Genomic DNA, 16,816 nt, shown 5'->3' on the forward strand with positions numbered 1-16,816 from the left:
CTGGGCGCTGCACCGCAGGACTACCAGAGAACGTCACCGTGGCAACGAGTCAGCCCCGACCCACCGGTCGCTATGGCAACCGCAGGACTGCGAGTCTAGACGCTCCAGCGGGCACGCCGAGGAAAGAACGCACGAGCCACCAGCTGGGGACGCGCTCCGCCGAGTCACGCTGATTGGCTAAGCGTGGCAAGGGGACAGGGAGGGCGGAAGGACATCCTGGGGGGCGTGGTTCTGCCTCAGGAAAGGCTCCTGCTCGGGCTTTGGGAGCGTCCGCTCTGCTCCCTCGTCTCGTTGGTTCCGGAGGCCGTCGCTGTGGTGGGAAATGCTGGCGCGCGCGGCGCGGGGCACCGGAACCCTTTTGCTGAGGGTGAGAGCGAGGCTTCCTTCTCTAGAGTCGTCACAGAGCTCAGAGAGTCCGAGCTGGGTTCCCCTAGCTGGGAAGGAGCGGGATTCCAACTTTGGTAGAGACCTGGGGTCGGAGGTCATGGTCCCCACGTGAGTCCCTCCCCCAGTATCCTTCGTTGAGGGTCGCGGTTTAGGGCAGTGCGTTGGGAATGCGCGGGGTGCGGGGCCCGCCTGGCGGGGGCTTTGCTGACTGCTGTCTGTCCTTCAGGGCTCTGTGCAGGCGTGTGTGCGCGCTCCGCACCGCGCCTCCTCCGGATTGCCCCGAAACACCGTGGTCCTCTTTGTGCCTCAGCAGGAGGCCTGGGTGGTGGAGCGAATGGGCCGATTCCACCGGATCCTGGAGCCTGTGAGAACCCCTTATGGCCCGCTGGATGCCTGGTCCCCTCGCTTGTGGTAGTGGGTCCTTCTGGGGGGCAGTGCCAGCAGGAGCGGGCTGCCCATCCCCGGGTGACCGCCCTTGCTCCTAAAGCCCCTGTTGCTGGGGCCTGCCCGCTTTTCAGCCCCCACCTGTCTGCGGCTCCTGTGTCCTAGTCTGTCCTGCGCTGGGAGACCTCACCTTACCTTTCTGTGCGCTTGGTTCCTCCCCCAGCGGCCCTCCTGTAGCCTCCTGAGGACACGTGGCTTGGCCAGGGCTTCTTCCCCCAGCATGTGCCATCTGGGGACCCCCCCACACGACCCCCGACTCCCTTCTGAGGACCCCTGACCACTCTTCCCAGGGCTTGAACATCCTCATCCCCGTGTTAGACCGGATCCGCTACGTGCAGAGTCTCAAGGAAATTGTCATCAATGTGCCAGAGCAGTCAGCTGTGACTCTGGGTGAGGGGTGCAGGGAGCAAGGGGTGTTGTGATGTCTGCAGACCCCTGCTGCTTGTCTGGGGGCCTGACCTTTTTGCTTTTCTCTCCCCTCTCCCTCTTGAAGATAATGTAACTTTGCAAATCGATGGAGTCCTTTACCTGCGCATTATGGACCCTTACAAGGTATGGGCCTCCTTTCTGCTTAGTTACTTTTCTCACCAAAATCTGTGCACCCGGACTAACTACACACCTTCCATGTCCCATTCCAGGCAAGCTACGGCGTGGAGGATCCTGAATATGCCGTCACCCAGCTAGCTCAGACAACCATGAGGTCTGAGCTTGGCAAACTCTCCCTGGACAAAGTCTTCCGGGTAAGTGACCTGAGCCAGAGTTAGGGCTTGAAAGCCCAAGGTCCGTGCTGTCCGTGCTTTCTGGGCCTTTCGCAGCTCGGTTTCGCTCTTACATGTGGATTGAGGCTTCTAGTGCGTATACTGTTTCATCATCCAGGAGCGGGAGTCCCTGAATGCTAGCATCGTGGATGCCATCAACCAGGCCGCGGACTGCTGGGGCATCCGCTGCCTCCGCTATGAGATCAAGGACATCCATGTGCCTCCCCGGGTGAAGGAGTCCATGCAGATGCAGGTGGGGCCAGAGAAGAGGGAGGAGGAGGACCTGGGCTCCCTGCTCTGCTGGGGGTGCATAAAAAGTGCACCCTGCGGCTCTAACCAGAGGCTGCCGGGGGCTTGCAGGTAGAGGCAGAGCGACGGAAGCGGGCCACCGTCCTCGAGTCAGAAGGGACCCGGGAGTCGGCCATCAATGTGGCAGAAGGGAAGAAACAGGCCCAGATCTTGGCCTCGGAAGCAGAGAAGGCTGAACAGATCAATCAGGCAGCAGGTTAGATGCAGGTAGAGGCAGAGGGAGGAGCAGGATCTGGGCTTTGAAGGGCGTGGGACTGGGCCTGGGAACCTTAGGATGTTGTGGGTTTGTGGGTCAGTCTCCGTCTCCTCTCTTCCAGGAGAAGCCAGTGCTGTTCTGGCCAAGGCCAAGGCCAAGGCTGAAGCTATTCGTATCTTGGCTGAGGCTCTGACACAACACGTGAGAGGCCCCTGGGTGCAGTGGGGGACAAGAGTGGATTACAAAAGCATTTTCTCGTCTCCCCTCCCCGTGGGTGGGGGGCAGCGTTCTTTCCTTGGTGGCCTCTATGAAGCCAGATTCCCTGGTGTCACGTAGCACGACCCGCATGCCCTCTCTGTAGCGTGTTTGTGTAGGCATCCTGCCTCTTCTCCACGCCACCCCTTCTCCAAAGTGTGCTGTTTTTCTCTCCCGTGGCACCAGAACGGAAATGCAGCAGCTTCGCTGACTGTGGCTGAACAGTATGTCAACGCCTTCTCCAAACTGGCCAAGGACTCCAATACCATCCTGCTGCCTTCCAATCCTGGCGATGTCACCAGCATGGTAGCTCAGGTTAGAGCACCAGTGCCAGGGACTGAGGCCCTCGGGGGACTGGGGCCCTGGGCTGGCCTTTATTCCCTGTTCATAAGGATCCGCTGGGGGTGGTTCTGCTCCTGTAGATAAACTATACCAGTGCTCCCAGAGCCCCGTGCCCTGATGGAGTACAGGTTCCTGGAACCAACTCCACAAAGCTAATGTCTGGGACTGGAAAAAGGAAAAAAGACAAAGCAAGCTCACTAGTCCTAGTCGCCACTGCTCTGCTTTTATGGGTCTTGTTAGGCTGGGCTTTGCTTTCTGCAATCTGAAATCGCCGCGTTCTGTCTGTCTCTCTGTCCCTCTCAGGCCATGGGTGTGTATGGGGCCCTCACCAAAGCCCCGGGACCTGCGGCCCAGGACTCCATCTCCCGTGGAAACAGCAGAGACGCCCAGGGCACAGACACAGGTCTAGATGTGGAACTGGATCGAGTCAAGCTGAGTTAGTGGAGGCCGTGCGGGCTGTGGCAGCCAGGGAAGCAGCACTTGCGGATTGTGCATGTGGCTTCTCTGCCAAGATTTCAGTTTTTATTTTTTTATTTGAACTTTAATCATGTAATAAACTCACCAGTAGCAAACCAGAAACTGTCCTCTTTGGGGAGTGAAGTTGGGAAAGTCACTACCGTTTTGCTTGGATGTCGCTCCTGCTCTGCAGTCTTGGCAGGTGCTGGGATGGTTCCAGGAGCTTCTAGAGTGTATGCATCTTTGCTGTCTTCAAGAGACATTGTGAGATGTGATGGAGCGGCCAAACCATGCATCTACTACATTGCCCCCTGGGACGTATAGTCCGCTTCCTGCCAGGTCAAGACTAAGTGTTTGAGGCAGGTATGGGAGGTTTTTCATGGGAACAAGGACTTCCCTGGCAGGGTAGTGCTGCTGGATGCTTAGTCTTCAAAGACCGAGGGCATTTCATGGACATCCATTCAAAAACATATCCTGTGTGTGCCATGCGACAACCTCCACGTTAGACTCCAGAGTTAGGAAAGTGCCGCGCCCAGCCATCTGTGCCGTCCGAGTCAGGTAAGGAAGCAGTGGTGGAAGATGACCCAGGCTGTGGTGGATGCGCTCTGATACCAGCAGGAGTATTCCGGAGGCCTCACCAATTGGTTAGAGCACAGAAAGGAAGGAGGTAAAGGCAAGACAGGCCGGGGCATCTGGGGAGAGGCCGACAGGTTGTAAGTGCAGAGGTCGTGGGACAGAGTGAGAGAGCGCAGAGGAGCTGCTGGGATACACCAGTTAAAGAAGCCAAGTGGCACCTGGAGGTGGGTTATGGGGAAAGGGGCTTGTAGAATCGGCCACTGCAAAAATTTAGGCTGGGTTGTTTTTTTTTTAAAGATTTATGTTTATTACAAAGTCAGAGATACAGAGAGAGGAGGAGAGACAGAGAGGAAGATCCTCTGTCCAATGATTCACTCCCCAAGTGAGCCGCAACGGGCCAGTGCGCGCTGATCCGATGCCAGGAGCCAGGAACCTCTTCCAGGTCTCCCATGCGGGTGCAGTGTCCCAATGCATTGTGCCGTCCTCGACTGCTTTCCCAGGCCACAAGCAGGGAGCTGGATGGGAAGCGGAGCTGCCGGGATTAGAACTGGCATTTAGGCTGGGTTTTTAAAGACTGTGCTGGTTTAATTTTTGTTTGTTATTTCACAGGCAGAGGTAAAGACCTCTCACCCACTGGCTCACTGCAATGCATGCGACAGTGGGAGGCCAGGTCAGGGCTAAGGTGGAAGCCCAGAACTGCCTCTGGGCCTCCCGCGTGGGTGGCAAGGATCTAAGGAGCTGAGCTGCCACCTGCTGCCTTCCAGGGGGCACACACAGCGGGAAGCCCGCTGGGAGTACAGCTGAGACTTGAACCCAAGCATTCTAAGCAGCATCTTACCTGCTGAGCTGTGCCTGGGTTTTTATCATGAGAAATGAGAAGTTTGATTTTTAATAGCCTAAGATTCACGTACCACCACCACACAATTCCTCCGTTAAAAAATGTAAATTAATAAATTTTTGTCTGCAAGATGTGTGCAGTTGTATCCAGGAGAATGTTTTCTTTTCTCAACCAGAGCTGCCATGAATTTAAAAATAGAAAAAGCTCATCTTGACTCCTTTCCTGGTTGCCTAGTTAAACCCGCACTCCTGAGGGCTCTCGGAACCAGCTATCCATATTACAGGCTCCTGTATTATTAAAACCCACTTTTTTTTTAAGACTTATTTTTATTTTTATTGTAAAGTAAAATCAGATAAACAAGAGAGACAGAGGGGAAGATATTCTGTCTGATGACTCACTCCCCAAGCAGCTGCAGCGGCTGGAGCTGAGCTGATCAGGAGCGTCTTCTGGGTCTCCCACACAGGTGCAGGGCCCCAAGGCTTTGGGCCGTCCTCAACTGTTTTCCTAGGTCACAAGCAGCGAGCTGGATGCGAAATGGAGCTGCCGGGATTAGAACCAGCACCCATATGGGACCCCGGTGCGTTCAAGGCAAGGACTTTAGCCACTGAGCTACCGCGTTGGCCCCTAAACCCACTTTTAAAATCTAGTCTCTACCTTAAGAATCTAGTCTCTTGTAAATTTCCAGTGTAAAATACGACAGATAATAGGAGAGAAGACGTTAAAAATGTGAATTCAGGGCCTGGTGCGATAGCATAGTGGTTAAAAGTCCTCACCTTGCACGCCCAGGATCCCATATGGGTGCCAGTTCGTGTCCCAGCGACCCTGCTTCTAATCTAGCTCTCTGTGGCCTGGGAAAGCAGTCGAGGATGACCTAAAGCCTTGAGCCTGCACCCGCGTGGAAGACCTGAAGGAGGTTCCTGGCTTCTGATTGGGTTGGCACAGCACTGGCCATTGCGGTCACTTGGAGAGTGAATCATCGGACAGAAGATCTTCCTCTCTGTCTCTCCTCCTCTTTGTATATCTGCCTTTCCAATAAAAATAAATAAATCTTCAAAAAAATGTGAATTCATCTCTTTTTAACATGTTCAGAGCTGTACACCCATCCAATTTAGAACATTTCTATCACGCATTTCCCCAACCCTACTTGCCACATACAAATTTTCCAGGGTACTGGTAAACATGTTTTGTCTATTCATCAGTGTTGGACACTTGAGTTTCCACTTGTGGCTACCATGGAGAATACTAACGCACATTCATGGATACGGCCTTGTTTGGCTACCATGCAGAATAGTGTTTTTTTTTCTTAAGATTTATTTATTTTTATTGGAACATCAGATTTATGGTGGGAAAGAGGAACAGATCTTCCATCCACTGGTTCCTTCCTCCAAGCTGCCGCAAAGGCTGGAGCTGAGCTGATCCGAAGCCAGGAGCAAGGAGCTTCTTCCAGGTCTCCCACACATGTGCAGGGTCCCAAGGCTCTGGGCCATCCTCAACTACTTTTCCAGGCCACAAGCAGGGAGCTGAATGGAAGCAGAGCAGCCAGGATCGGGCCAGTGTCCATAGGGGATCCTGGGCATGCAAGACGAGGACTTTAGCCACTAGGCTACTGTGCGGGGCCCCACCATGGAGAATATGAACATGAACGTTCATGGATACAACCTTGTTTGGTTACAGGTGTTTTCACCCAGGAGTGCTACTGTTGAGTCACTACTGTTTATTTAGCCTTTTGAGAATCTGTTGGTGTGTTTCCCAAAGGCGCTGCCCCATTTTTACCGTCCCAGGAGCAGCAAATGAAGGCTTCAATTTGGTTGTCTTTAATGATTAGCCATCCTGGTGGACTTCAGTGGTCTTCCCAGCACTTGCCTCATGGCTAGTGTACTCAGCATCTTCCTGTGTGTCAGCTATCGATAGAAATCCTATCAACGGGAGTTAGCAAAGCAGAGAGTAGCATTATTTTCATTTTACTAGGCAAAGCCAAATCATGATAATGAGGGACAGAGCTAGGACTGGAGCCATGTTTGACTCCACACCCTGTACGCCTCACCACGAATGGGCCCTGAAGCCCGCTAGCTAAATTCCTGGCCCCTTCATCCCTTCTACCTTAACAAGTGTGGTCAAACTGGCCAACCCTTCACGAGGCCTCGCCGGATTTCCACCGAGGTGCCGGCAGGGGGCGACGGAGGCCTCCGCGGGCCGCTCTGTCCGCCACACGCACCTCGATGGTGCCAGGTCCCCGGCGGCGCTGCCGCACTTCCGGGCGCCGTTCCAGGTGAGCCAGGGTCTGCCCCGAACTCCTCACGCTCCTTTATCCCCAAGGAAGGGCGCAGCGGCCCTGGCCCCGACGCGCTACCGAGGGTACCGAGGCCGGGGCCCGGCGTGTCCAGGCGGAGGCGGGCCCGGCGCCCTGCGATGCCTTGCCGGCCGCTCCACCTGTCGGCCCTGCCCCGGGCACGAGAGAGGTCGCACCTCGGCCCCCAGGCGGCCCGGGCCGCCCGGAAGCGGAGCGCGACTCCTGCCCGCCGTCCCCTCGGTGCCCGCCAGGCGGCGCGGGCGGCCTGGCCACCCAGCCCTGCACCTGGCACAAGTTGGCTTGGCAGGCTGTGAGTGTACTGAACGTACACTTAAGATTTCTCTGCCCCTGGTTGAGTGCATCGCAGGTGGGGCTCTGCAGCTCCCGATGGACGCGCCCCTGGCCTGGGGACCTCGAGGGCCCGATGGAACGAGGCGATGGGCTAGCCACAGGACTGCTGTCCAGACAGGCTTCGGAGCACAAGTGGTTCTAGCTGAGTGTGATAGTGAGCGATTGTCCTTCAATGACCGGTTCCCTCCTCTGCCCTTCCCAGGATGTGGAAGGTCTCGGTGCTGCTTTTCCTGGCCTGGGTCAGCTTCCTCTTCTATGCTGGCATAGCCCTCTTCACCAGTGGCTTCCTGCTCACCCGCCTGGAGCTCCCTAATCGCAGCAGCTGCCAAGAGCCCCCAGGCCCTGGGCCCCTGTCGGGGGAGCATCCAGGGAAGCCGGGGGCCTGCTGGATAGCTCCCCGCTTCTCCCGAGTGGTTTTGGTGCTGATCGACGCTCTGCGGTTTGACTTTGCCCAGCCCCAGCGTCCGCCTACCTCTGTGGAGCCACCTGTGCCCTTTCTCGGCAAACTAGGTTCTTTGCAAAGGCTATTGGAGACCCAGCCCTACCATGCCCGGCTCTATCGATCCCTGGTTGATCCCCCTACCACCACAATGCAGCGCCTGAAGGCCCTCACCACCGGCTCCCTGCCCACTTTTATCGACGCTGGCAGTAACTTTGCCAGTCACGCCATAGTAGAAGACAATCTCATTAGGCAGCTCAACGATGCAGGTCAGTCTGTGCCCCTTGGGAGGGCTTGGCAAATTGCTTGAGAAGTCAGGGAGCCAGGAATTGGGCTACAGGAGTAGAGGCTTGGCTACGGAGTCGAGGGTTGGGGAGGAGAAAGAGATGTGCGTCTGTTCTTTGTCTTCTTGGTGAAGCCTGGAGTCTGCAGCAGGGAGCTCTGGGTAAAGGGACAGAAGTGAGCGAAGATGGGGCCTCAGTTCACAGGGTGGGGAAAGGCCTTGGCAAAATGCTCAGGCCCTGAGAGCTGGCAGGTGATTGGGAAGCAGGAGGGAGGGGCCTCAATGGAACATGGTTATCACGGGAAACGCCCTGCAGACATTAGGCTCTGGAGAATAAGGAGCTAGTGGGTGAGCTGCAGGTCTTTGTGGATCCTCCTCTCTCCCCGCCCCCCGCTCGTGTCCCCGCAGGAAAGCGTGTTGTCTTCATGGGAGATGACACCTGGAAAGACCTTTTCCCTGGAGCTTTCTCCCAAGCCTTCTTCTTCTCGTCCTTCAACGTCAGAGATCTTCATACCGTGGACCACGGCATCCTGGAGCACCTCTATCCAACCAGTGAGCGTGGGGCGGGCAGCCTCGGTCTGTGACCAAGACTGCAAGGCGGGGAGGGCCACTGTGGGACAGATGGGAACACACACACACACACACACACACAAGCATGCAGAGCCTCCTGTGGGAGCAGCACCTGGGGAATGTCAAAGCCTGGCTGGGGCGGAGGTGTGGGCCCTGAGCACCCAGTACTCAGCTTTCTCCCCTTCACAGTGGACAGCAGTGAATGGGACGTGCTGATTGCCCACTTCCTGGGTGTGGATCACTGTGGCCACAAGCATGGCCCTCAGCACCCTGAAATGGCCAAGAAACTGAGCCAGATGGACCAGGTGATCCAGTGAGTGTGGGGTACTGGTTGGGGCAGTGGGTGTGTATCTGAGAAGCTTGGGATCCAAGGTTCCAGAAGAAGTAAGTCCTCGTCATAGAGTCTCTGTCCTGGCTGAATGCTGTCCTCTCCAGGCTGTTTGTGACTCTAGGGGCCCCAGCCGTCTTGAGTAACAGTGTGTAGTTTTGGGTGTCAGGATTATGGCCATAGAGGGTACCTGGAGGTCAGTGGACCCCTGAGCAAAGTCTTTACCCATCCCTTATCTGTAACACCTCTCTTGGCTCATAGGGGACTTGTGGAGCGTCTGGAAAATGACACACTGCTGGTGGTGGCTGGGGACCACGGGATGACCATGACTGGTGACCACGGAGGGGACAGTGAGCTGGAGGTCTCAGCTGCACTCTTTGTATACAGCCCCACGGCCCTGTTCACCAGCGCTCCACCAGAGGTGAGATTTGCACAGCTCCTCATCCAGTCTGCCAATGTTCAGTGCACACTGCGCTGACAACATCCCTAACGCTTCCCCCGATCCCTGCTCCTGGTGGATCCTGTTCCCGTTTCCTACCCACACCTCTAACTTTTTCATCCCAGATACCAACTTCAGCATTGTGATGAGCCCATCGGGCTCTGTACTTTTCCCTCCACCTAGGAACCAGAGGTGATTCCTCAAATCAGCCTTGTGCCCACACTGGCTCTGCTGCTGGGATTGCCCATCCCATTCGGGAACATTGGAGAAGTGATGGCTGAGCTGTTCTCAGGGGGCAAGGATGCCCAGCCCCTCTCCTCTGCTCTAGCCCAAGCCTCGGCCCTCCTTATCAATGCCCAGCAGGTAGGGAAGGGGCTGGCTTTCATGTGACAAAGCTGGGGTGGCCAGGAGAGAAGCTCAATGACCCACTGTGTTGTCCTTTGTCCACTGCTAATTCCACCTGCCATCCCCTTGTTCCTGTTTTGTTAACCCACCCTTCCCCCGTAGTGGACAGTTTGAGCTGATTCCCAGGTAGACCCTTTTAAGATCCCTGTCTTTGCCTCTGTTCACCGTGGCCTCTGATTTTGCTTTCCGCCAGGTGTCCCGCTTTCTTCACACCTATTCAGCAGCCACTCAGGACCTCCACATGACGGAGCTCCGTCAGCTGCAGCACCTGTTCTCCAAGGCCTCTGCTGACTACCAGCGGCTTCTGAAGGACCCGCTGGGGACCGAGGCGGCGCTGAAGACTGTGACTGCAGAGCTGCAGCAGTTCCTGCGGGGAGCCCGGGCCCTGTGCCTCGAGTCTTGGGCGCGTTTCTCTCTGGTCCGCATGGCGGGGGGTGCCATTCTCTTGGCTGCTGCCTGCTTTCTCTGCATGCTGGCATCTCAGTGGGCAACATCCCCAGCTTTCCCCTTCCGTTCCCTACTTCTGGTCCCTGTGGCCTGGGGCTTGACTGGGGCCATTGTGTCTGCTGGACTGCTGGTGGCCACCGGGCTAAAGTTGGACCTGGTGGTTCTAGTGGCAGTGGCTGCAATGGGCTCCCTCCTGCCTTCTCTGTGGAAAGCCTGGACCAGCTGGGGGACCAGGAAGCCGCTCACAACCCTGTTTCCCATCCCAGCGCCCATCCTGTTGCTTCTGCTCATTCGCTTGGCTGCATTCTTCTCCGATAGCTTTGTTGTAGCTGAGGCCAGGGCCACCCCCTTCCTTTTGGGCTCGCTCATCTTGCTGCTTGTGGTGCAGCTTCACTGGGAGGGCCCGATGCTACCACCCAAGCAGCTCACAGTACCCCGCCTTGGCTCTTCTACTCTAACAGGCCCCCCACGGCACAGTGGCACATATGCCCTGGGGCTCGGAGTTGGCTTGCTTTTATGTACAAGGCTAGCTGGGCTTTTCCATCGCTGCCCTGAAGAGACACCCGCTTGCCACTCCTCTCCGTGGTTGAGTCCGCTGGCATCCGTGGTGGGTGGTCGAGCCAAGAATCTGTGGTATGGAGCTTGTGTTGGGGCCCTGGTGGCCCTGTTAGCCTCTGTGCGCCTCTGGCTTCGCCACTATGGGAACCTCAAGAGCCCTGAGCCCCCCGTTCTTTTTGTACGTTGGGGGCTGCCCCTGATGGCACTGGGCACCGCTGCCTACTGGGCGCTGGCTTCAGGAGCAGATGAAGCGCCGCCACGGCTCCGGGCCCTGGTGTCGGGGGCATTGGCTGTGCTGCCTCGGGCAGTGGTGGGGCTGGCCGCTTCTGGGCTCCTGCTGCTGCTCTGGAGGCCCGTGACGGTGCTGGTGAAGGCTGGAGCCAGTGCCCCAGGGACCAGGACTGTCCTCACTCCCTTCTCAGGCCCCCCCACTTCTCAGGCCGACCTGGATTATGTGGTCCCTCAAATCTACCGGCACATGCAGGAGGAGTTCCGGGGCCGGCTTGAGAGGGCCAGGTCTCAGGGTCCACTAACAGTGGCAGCCTATCATTTGGGGAGCGTCTACTCGGCTGCCATGGTGACGGCCCTCACTCTGTTGGCCTTCCCACTCCTGCTGCTGCATGCAGAGCGCATCAGTCTTGTGTTCCTGCTTCTGTTCCTGCAGAGCTTCCTCCTCCTGCACCTGCTGGCTGCCGGGAGCCCTGTCACCACCCCTGGTGAGTGCACATGCCAGTTCTGAACCAGCCCAGAACAGGGGTGACGCGAGCCCAGTGCCTGAGGTTCCAGCAGTTCCTCCTCACTTTCACTCCACACCCTGGAAGCTGAGAAGGCATTCCTGATTTCTTTTCTGCCCTGTGATACTAGTTGATTCTTCCTGCTAGCTGACAGAGCTCATGGGGGGGACGAGGCAAGGAGTCCTCCAAGATTTCCTTGTGTGTTGAAGTGTTGCTTCCTCCTGAGCAGACTTTGATTTTTCCATGGGGGAAGTGAACATGCGGTTGAGAGAGTGAGCGAATCGGCACTGGTGTGGAGCAGTAGGCTCTAGAGAGGGGATGAGACGTTTGCCAAGTACTGGGTCTTTCCTTTCAGGCCCATTCACTGTGCCCTGGCGGGCAGTCTCAGCCTGGGCCCTCATGGCCACACAGACCTTTTACTCCACGGGCCACCAGCCTGTCTTCCCTGCCATCCACTGGCATGCAGCCTTTGTGGGATTCCCAGAAGGCCATGGATCGTCTACTTGGCTTCCTGCTCTGCTAGTGGGAGCCAACACCTTCGCCTCCCACCTTCTCTTTGCAGGTACCTCCTTGGCCCTCCTCAGCTTCCATTGTCTACTTTGAACGTGTGGAGAGAAAGGGATCCCTCCTGGCTCCAGATTTTAGTGGGGAGATGTGTTTTTGTTAGATCATTGGTACCCCTAGGCCTAGGCTCAGTGAACACTGAGCCACTGAGGCAGGTTGGGGACGGGGTGGGCCGGTCCACCAAGGTCCTCCACTGATAGCAGCTCTACTCCCTCGAGGCAGTAGGTTGTCCACTGCTCCTGCTCTGGCCCTTCCTGTGTGAGCGTCAAGGGCCAAAGAAGAGACGTCACCTCCCAGGGCAGGAGACTGAAACCAAAGTCAGGCCTGAGGAAGAGGAGGAGGATGGGGAGGAGCCACTGATGGAGATGCGGCTCCGGGACGCCCCTCAGCACTTCAACGCAGCGCTGCTGCAGCTGGGCCTCAAGTACCTCTTTGTCCTTGGCATCCAGGTGAGTGTAGGGGACAGACCGGGGAGACGGCCACCTTTCCCCACGTGTGTCCTTAGAGAATTTTGAAACCTTGGGAGTCTTCCCCGAGGGGCAGGTAAGCTCAGTGACCTCAGATAGCAGTGTGGAGACTTACCTGAGTCTCCCTAATCCCAGTCCTGGGCCAGTTCCCTCTCGCAGCCTAATCTGGACCCTGTTTGTTGCATGAGGGGATTTTCACTAGTGGGCAGGCTGGGAGCATGAGCTGATGGCCAGAATTCCTTCCCCCACTCTGCAGTGAGGTCTCTGCCCTTCTCCAGGGCAGAGAATGTGCCCCAACATCTTCCACCTTGGGAAGCAGGGCCTGAGTGTTGCATTACAGATGAATGGAGACTTGCCCGAGTTATGTGCTAAATCAGTGTTAACCAGAAAAAAAAAAAAAAAGAATTGCGTCTCAACCCATAGTCCATGGTTTTGGTTTTCATCATTTTTAGTGACACACACACAACTTCCCACCTCCTCACGTTTTATAAGGGGATTGTAGTAACTCTCCCTGTTCCCTCCCCATTCTCCTGAGTAACCTGGCCCCGGCCTTCTTCCCTCAGATTCTGGCCTGTGCCTTGGCAGCCTCCATCCTCCGCAGGCATCTCATGGTCTGGAAGGTGTTTGCCCCCAAGTGAGTGGGTGTGCTTGAGGATGGACTGTGGGGGGGGGGACTTTTGGAGCAGAGTGTGAATGTGCAGGCTGAGCAGCTTTGGCCTCCATAAAGAAGAGGGGCTAGGCCGCTGACCGCCCCCTGAGAGTCTGCACTTTCCATTGCAGGTTCATTTTTGAAGCCTTGGGCTTCATTGTGAGCAGCGTGGGACTTCTCCTGGGCATAGCTCTGGTGATGCGAGTGGATGGTGCTGTGAGCTCCTGGTTCAGGCAGCTAGTTTTGTCCCAGCAGAGGTAGCCTAGGCTGTCGTGGCTGCTGGCACTGTGGGAGCTGGAGGACAAGTCAGCCTGGCCCATCCAGGCACTGGATGATCTTCTGCAGACGCCTGGCCTCACCATCTCCTACCGCCATGCAGCCAGGGGCTGCTGGCTTCTGGGACTTCACTATAATTCAGAGTTATAGTGGATCGCTTCTCGGCCTTTTGGCTAAGATCAAGTGGAGAGTTACAGTCTAGAATGGTCCATGACCTTAGGCTTGGATGCATCTGAGGGACTAAGAATTTGGTCTCCCAAGAAGAATAAAATATTAATGTAAATATGTGTGTGAGAAATGTAGGGGAAACTTCCGTGTCCTGTAAGGGTCTCTCCCTTTGCCATGCAACACATTGCTGAGAATGAGAAGCAGCTCAGGCGTCACGGAACACGAGCTCTACTGTCTGAAGTCTGGAACAGCACTGAGTAACTTCCTTTGCTGGGTCTTTGCTGCCCAAGAGCCTTTGCCCTTCACTGGTGTGGGAATCTTGCTGACTTCCCAGCTGTGCTGCCTTGTGTCAGACCTCCCCGACCTTACAGAGCATTCTGTAACATGGCCCATCGATTATTCCTAATTGAACCAAACGGAGTGACTAATGCGCTTCCCCAGTGTGGCTGCAGGTGTCGTTTGTCCACCCAGCACTGCCATGGCATACTTAGAAGTGTCAGCATGGGGTCCTCCCAGAGATGTGTAACAAATGAGTTGGGAAGTAGCAGGCACTTGACGCATCAGTTAAGTCGCCACCTGGGACTCTTAGAACCTGTAGCAGAGTGCCTGGGTTCCAGCCCCACTTCCTCTTCGAGGTCCTGTCAGGAAACTAAGAGGAAGCAGATAATGGCTTAAGCACCTGGGTCCCAGCCAAGCTTGGAACCTGGAGAGAGTCCTGGCTCCTGGCTTCAGCCTTGCCTAGTCTTGCCTATTGCAGATGTTTTGAGAGTAAATCAGTGGATTGAAGAGCTGTCTCTCTGGCTCTTGAAGAAAATAAATCCTCCACAATAGCTAGAGCTGAGCTGATCCAAATCCAGGAGCCTGGAGCTTTCTTGGTCTCCCACATAGGTGCAGGAGCCATGGATTTGGGCCATCCTTTGCTGCTTTCCCAGACCACAAGAAAGACCTGGATAGGAAGTGGAGTAGCCAGGACATAAACCTGTGACCATAGGGGATGCTGGTGCTTGAAGATGGAGGGTTAGCCTGTGAGTTGTGGCAAAGGTGACTAAAATTTTTTTGTGTGTAAGTAGATAACATTCTGAAGAGAAGGAATAATACTGGAGTTTGAAGTTTAAGTCTTGCCAGGTCAGGAGGAAATGGGACTACTGAAACAGCCCTGGAATGGGCTCAGCATTTTGGTGCAGCAGGTGAAACTGCAGGACACCAATTCCAGTCTTAGCTGCTCCACTTCCAGTCCAGTCCAGCTCCCTGCTAGTGCTCCTGGAAAAACAGCAGAGGAGCAGAGGCTGTCACACTCAGATAGACCAGGAAGAAGCTCCTGGCTTGATCCTGGGCCAGCCCTATCCATTGCAACCATTGTGGGAGTGAACCAGCAAATGGAAGACCTCCATCTCTCTTTCTGACCCTGTGTACTTCTGCCTTTGAGGTAAAGTAGATGTTTACAAATGATGATGACCATGGGATAGCACTTTCCTTAAGTCAGCAAGCAGTGGTTATGAGGTGAAAAGGCTTTACTGCAATGGTAGGTTTCTCAGGGAAGAACTCACATTATTAACAGCCAATAGTGCCTACTGTTACAGGGTTCAGATAAAGTGATGCAAAATATATAATGTTTAGGGCAACTGGAAGATGGATCATTGGTCGCCCTGGTGGAAGCTGGGAGGAGGTCTTGGGTTCTGGCTTTGGCTTGGCTCAATTCTGACCTTTTCAGGGATTTGGGAGTGAATCAGCAGTGAGAGACCTTTCTCTCTCTCTGCCTTAAATGATTTTTGAATCAGAATATATAATTTACCATAAAATTAATTGAAGTATATTAAATGATTTTTATATATTCAGAGTTGTATAATAAACACAGATTTTAGAACTTTTTTCTTAGAAAAAATTATTTGAAAGGCAGAATTAGAGATTTTTCATTCCCTAATTCATTCTGCAAATGACCATATACTTGGGGGTAAGACCAGGTCAACGCCAGGAGCTTCCTCTGGGTTTCCCATATCGGCAGCAGCGCCTAGGTACTTAAGCAATCTGTTCCTGCTTTCCCAGATACCTTAAACAGGGAGCTGGATTAGAAGTGAAGGAGTTTGGTCCTAGCATGGTAGCCTTGCAGGTGCTGGGATCCCACATAGGTTCTGGTTGTTGTCCCGGCAGCCCTGCTTCCCATCCAGCTCCCTGCTTGCCTGGGAAAGCAGTTGAAGACAGCCCAAAGCCTTGGGACCCTGCACCTGCATGGGAGACCTGGAAGAAACTCCTGGCTCCTGGCTTCGGATTGGCTCAACTCTGGACATTGCCGCCACTTCTTGGGGAGTGAGTCAGTAGACGGAAGATCTGACTTTGCAATAAAAATAGATAAATCTTAAAGGGAAAAAAAAGTGAAGGAGTTGGAACATGAAGCAGTACCCATACGGGATGCTGGTGGTAAGGCAGAAGAGTAGCCTCATTTGCCACCACACTGGCCCCTTTCATGTTTTTAATTTTTTTTTTAAGATTTATTTATTTTTATTGCAAAGTCAGATACACAGAGAGGAAAAGAGAGAGGAAGATCTTCCATCTGATGATTCACTCCTCAAGAGACTGCAATGGCCGGTGCGCCGATCCAAAGCCGGGAACCAGGAACCTCTTCCAGGTCTCCCATGCGGGTGCAGGGTCCCAAAGCCTTGGGCCGTCCTCGACTGCTTTCCCAGGCCACAAGCAGGGAGCTGGATGGGAAGTGGAGCTGCCGGGATTAGAACCGGCACCCATATGGGATCCAGGGCGCGTTCAAGGCGAGGACTTTAGCTGCTAGGCCACGCTGCCGGGCCCCCGATGTTTTTTTAAAAAAGATTTTACTTAGTTTTTATTTTTATTTGCAAAGCAGAGTTATAGCGCAGAGGCAGAGAGATCTTCTGTCTGCTGGTTCACTTCTCAAATGGCGCAATAGAGAGTGGTGCCAATGTGGAGCCAGGAGCCCGGGGCTGCTTCTGGATCTCCCACACGGGAGCAGAGCTTGGACCATCCTCTGCTGACTTAGCAGGGAGCTGGACTCCAAGTGGAGCTGCCACGGCAGGAACCAACGTCCATATGGGATGATTAGCTCGCTGTGCAATGGCACTGCCTGCTTTATTTTTAAGATTGTTTTATTTGACCGGCAGATTTACACAGAAATATTTTCCATTTGCTGGTTTACTCGCCAAATGTCTGCAAACGATGGGGCTGTGCCTGGTTAATGATGCTGAAACATCTGTGTGTGTGCTTTTAAGATTGATTTATTTGAAAATAGATGAAGAGACACAGATGTATGTTCCATCCAC

The 16,816-nt window shown here is 54.8% G+C and overlaps 2 protein-coding genes across 4 annotated transcripts; both read left to right on the plus strand.

The window, feature by feature from the left end:
* Positions 1-209: 209 nt before the first annotated feature.
* On the plus strand, positions 210-3,270 carry STOML2 (stomatin like 2). Its single transcript, XM_004581016.4, has 10 exons — positions 210-367; positions 614-751; positions 1,122-1,221; positions 1,325-1,383; positions 1,470-1,571; positions 1,708-1,842; positions 1,950-2,094; positions 2,216-2,295; positions 2,536-2,664; positions 2,995-3,270. Exons 1-10 carry the CDS (start codon positions 323-325, stop codon positions 3,130-3,132), a joined length of 1,071 nt encoding a protein of 356 aa, XP_004581073.1. The 5' UTR covers positions 210-322; the 3' UTR covers positions 3,133-3,270.
* A 3,498-nt stretch (positions 3,271-6,768) lies between these two features.
* PIGO (phosphatidylinositol glycan anchor biosynthesis class O) lies at positions 6,769-13,946 on the plus strand. 3 transcript variants are annotated; one of them, XM_058672534.1, is made up of 11 exons: positions 6,770-6,830; positions 7,405-7,910; positions 8,333-8,476; positions 8,684-8,807; positions 9,084-9,243; positions 9,445-9,624; positions 9,860-11,387; positions 11,761-11,967; positions 12,195-12,418; positions 13,000-13,070; positions 13,217-13,946. In XM_058672534.1, exons 1-11 carry the CDS (start codon positions 6,781-6,783, stop codon positions 13,344-13,346), a joined length of 3,324 nt encoding a protein of 1,107 aa, XP_058528517.1. In that variant the 5' UTR covers positions 6,770-6,780; the 3' UTR covers positions 13,347-13,946. The 3 variants fall into 3 exon arrangements, with proteins under 3 accessions (XP_058528518.1, XP_058528517.1, XP_004581074.2); XM_004581017.2 differs by having other exon boundaries at positions 6,771-6,830; positions 12,192-12,418; positions 13,217-13,944; XM_058672535.1 differs by lacking the exons at positions 13,000-13,070; positions 13,217-13,946 and having other exon boundaries at positions 6,769-6,830; positions 12,188-12,373.
* The last annotated feature ends 2,870 nt before the right edge of the window (positions 13,947-16,816 follow it).

Source organism: Ochotona princeps, chromosome 14, assembly GCF_030435755.1.
Source record: "Ochotona princeps isolate mOchPri1 chromosome 14, mOchPri1.hap1, whole genome shotgun sequence".
NCBI classification, from domain to species: domain Eukaryota; kingdom Metazoa; phylum Chordata; class Mammalia; order Lagomorpha; family Ochotonidae; genus Ochotona; species Ochotona princeps.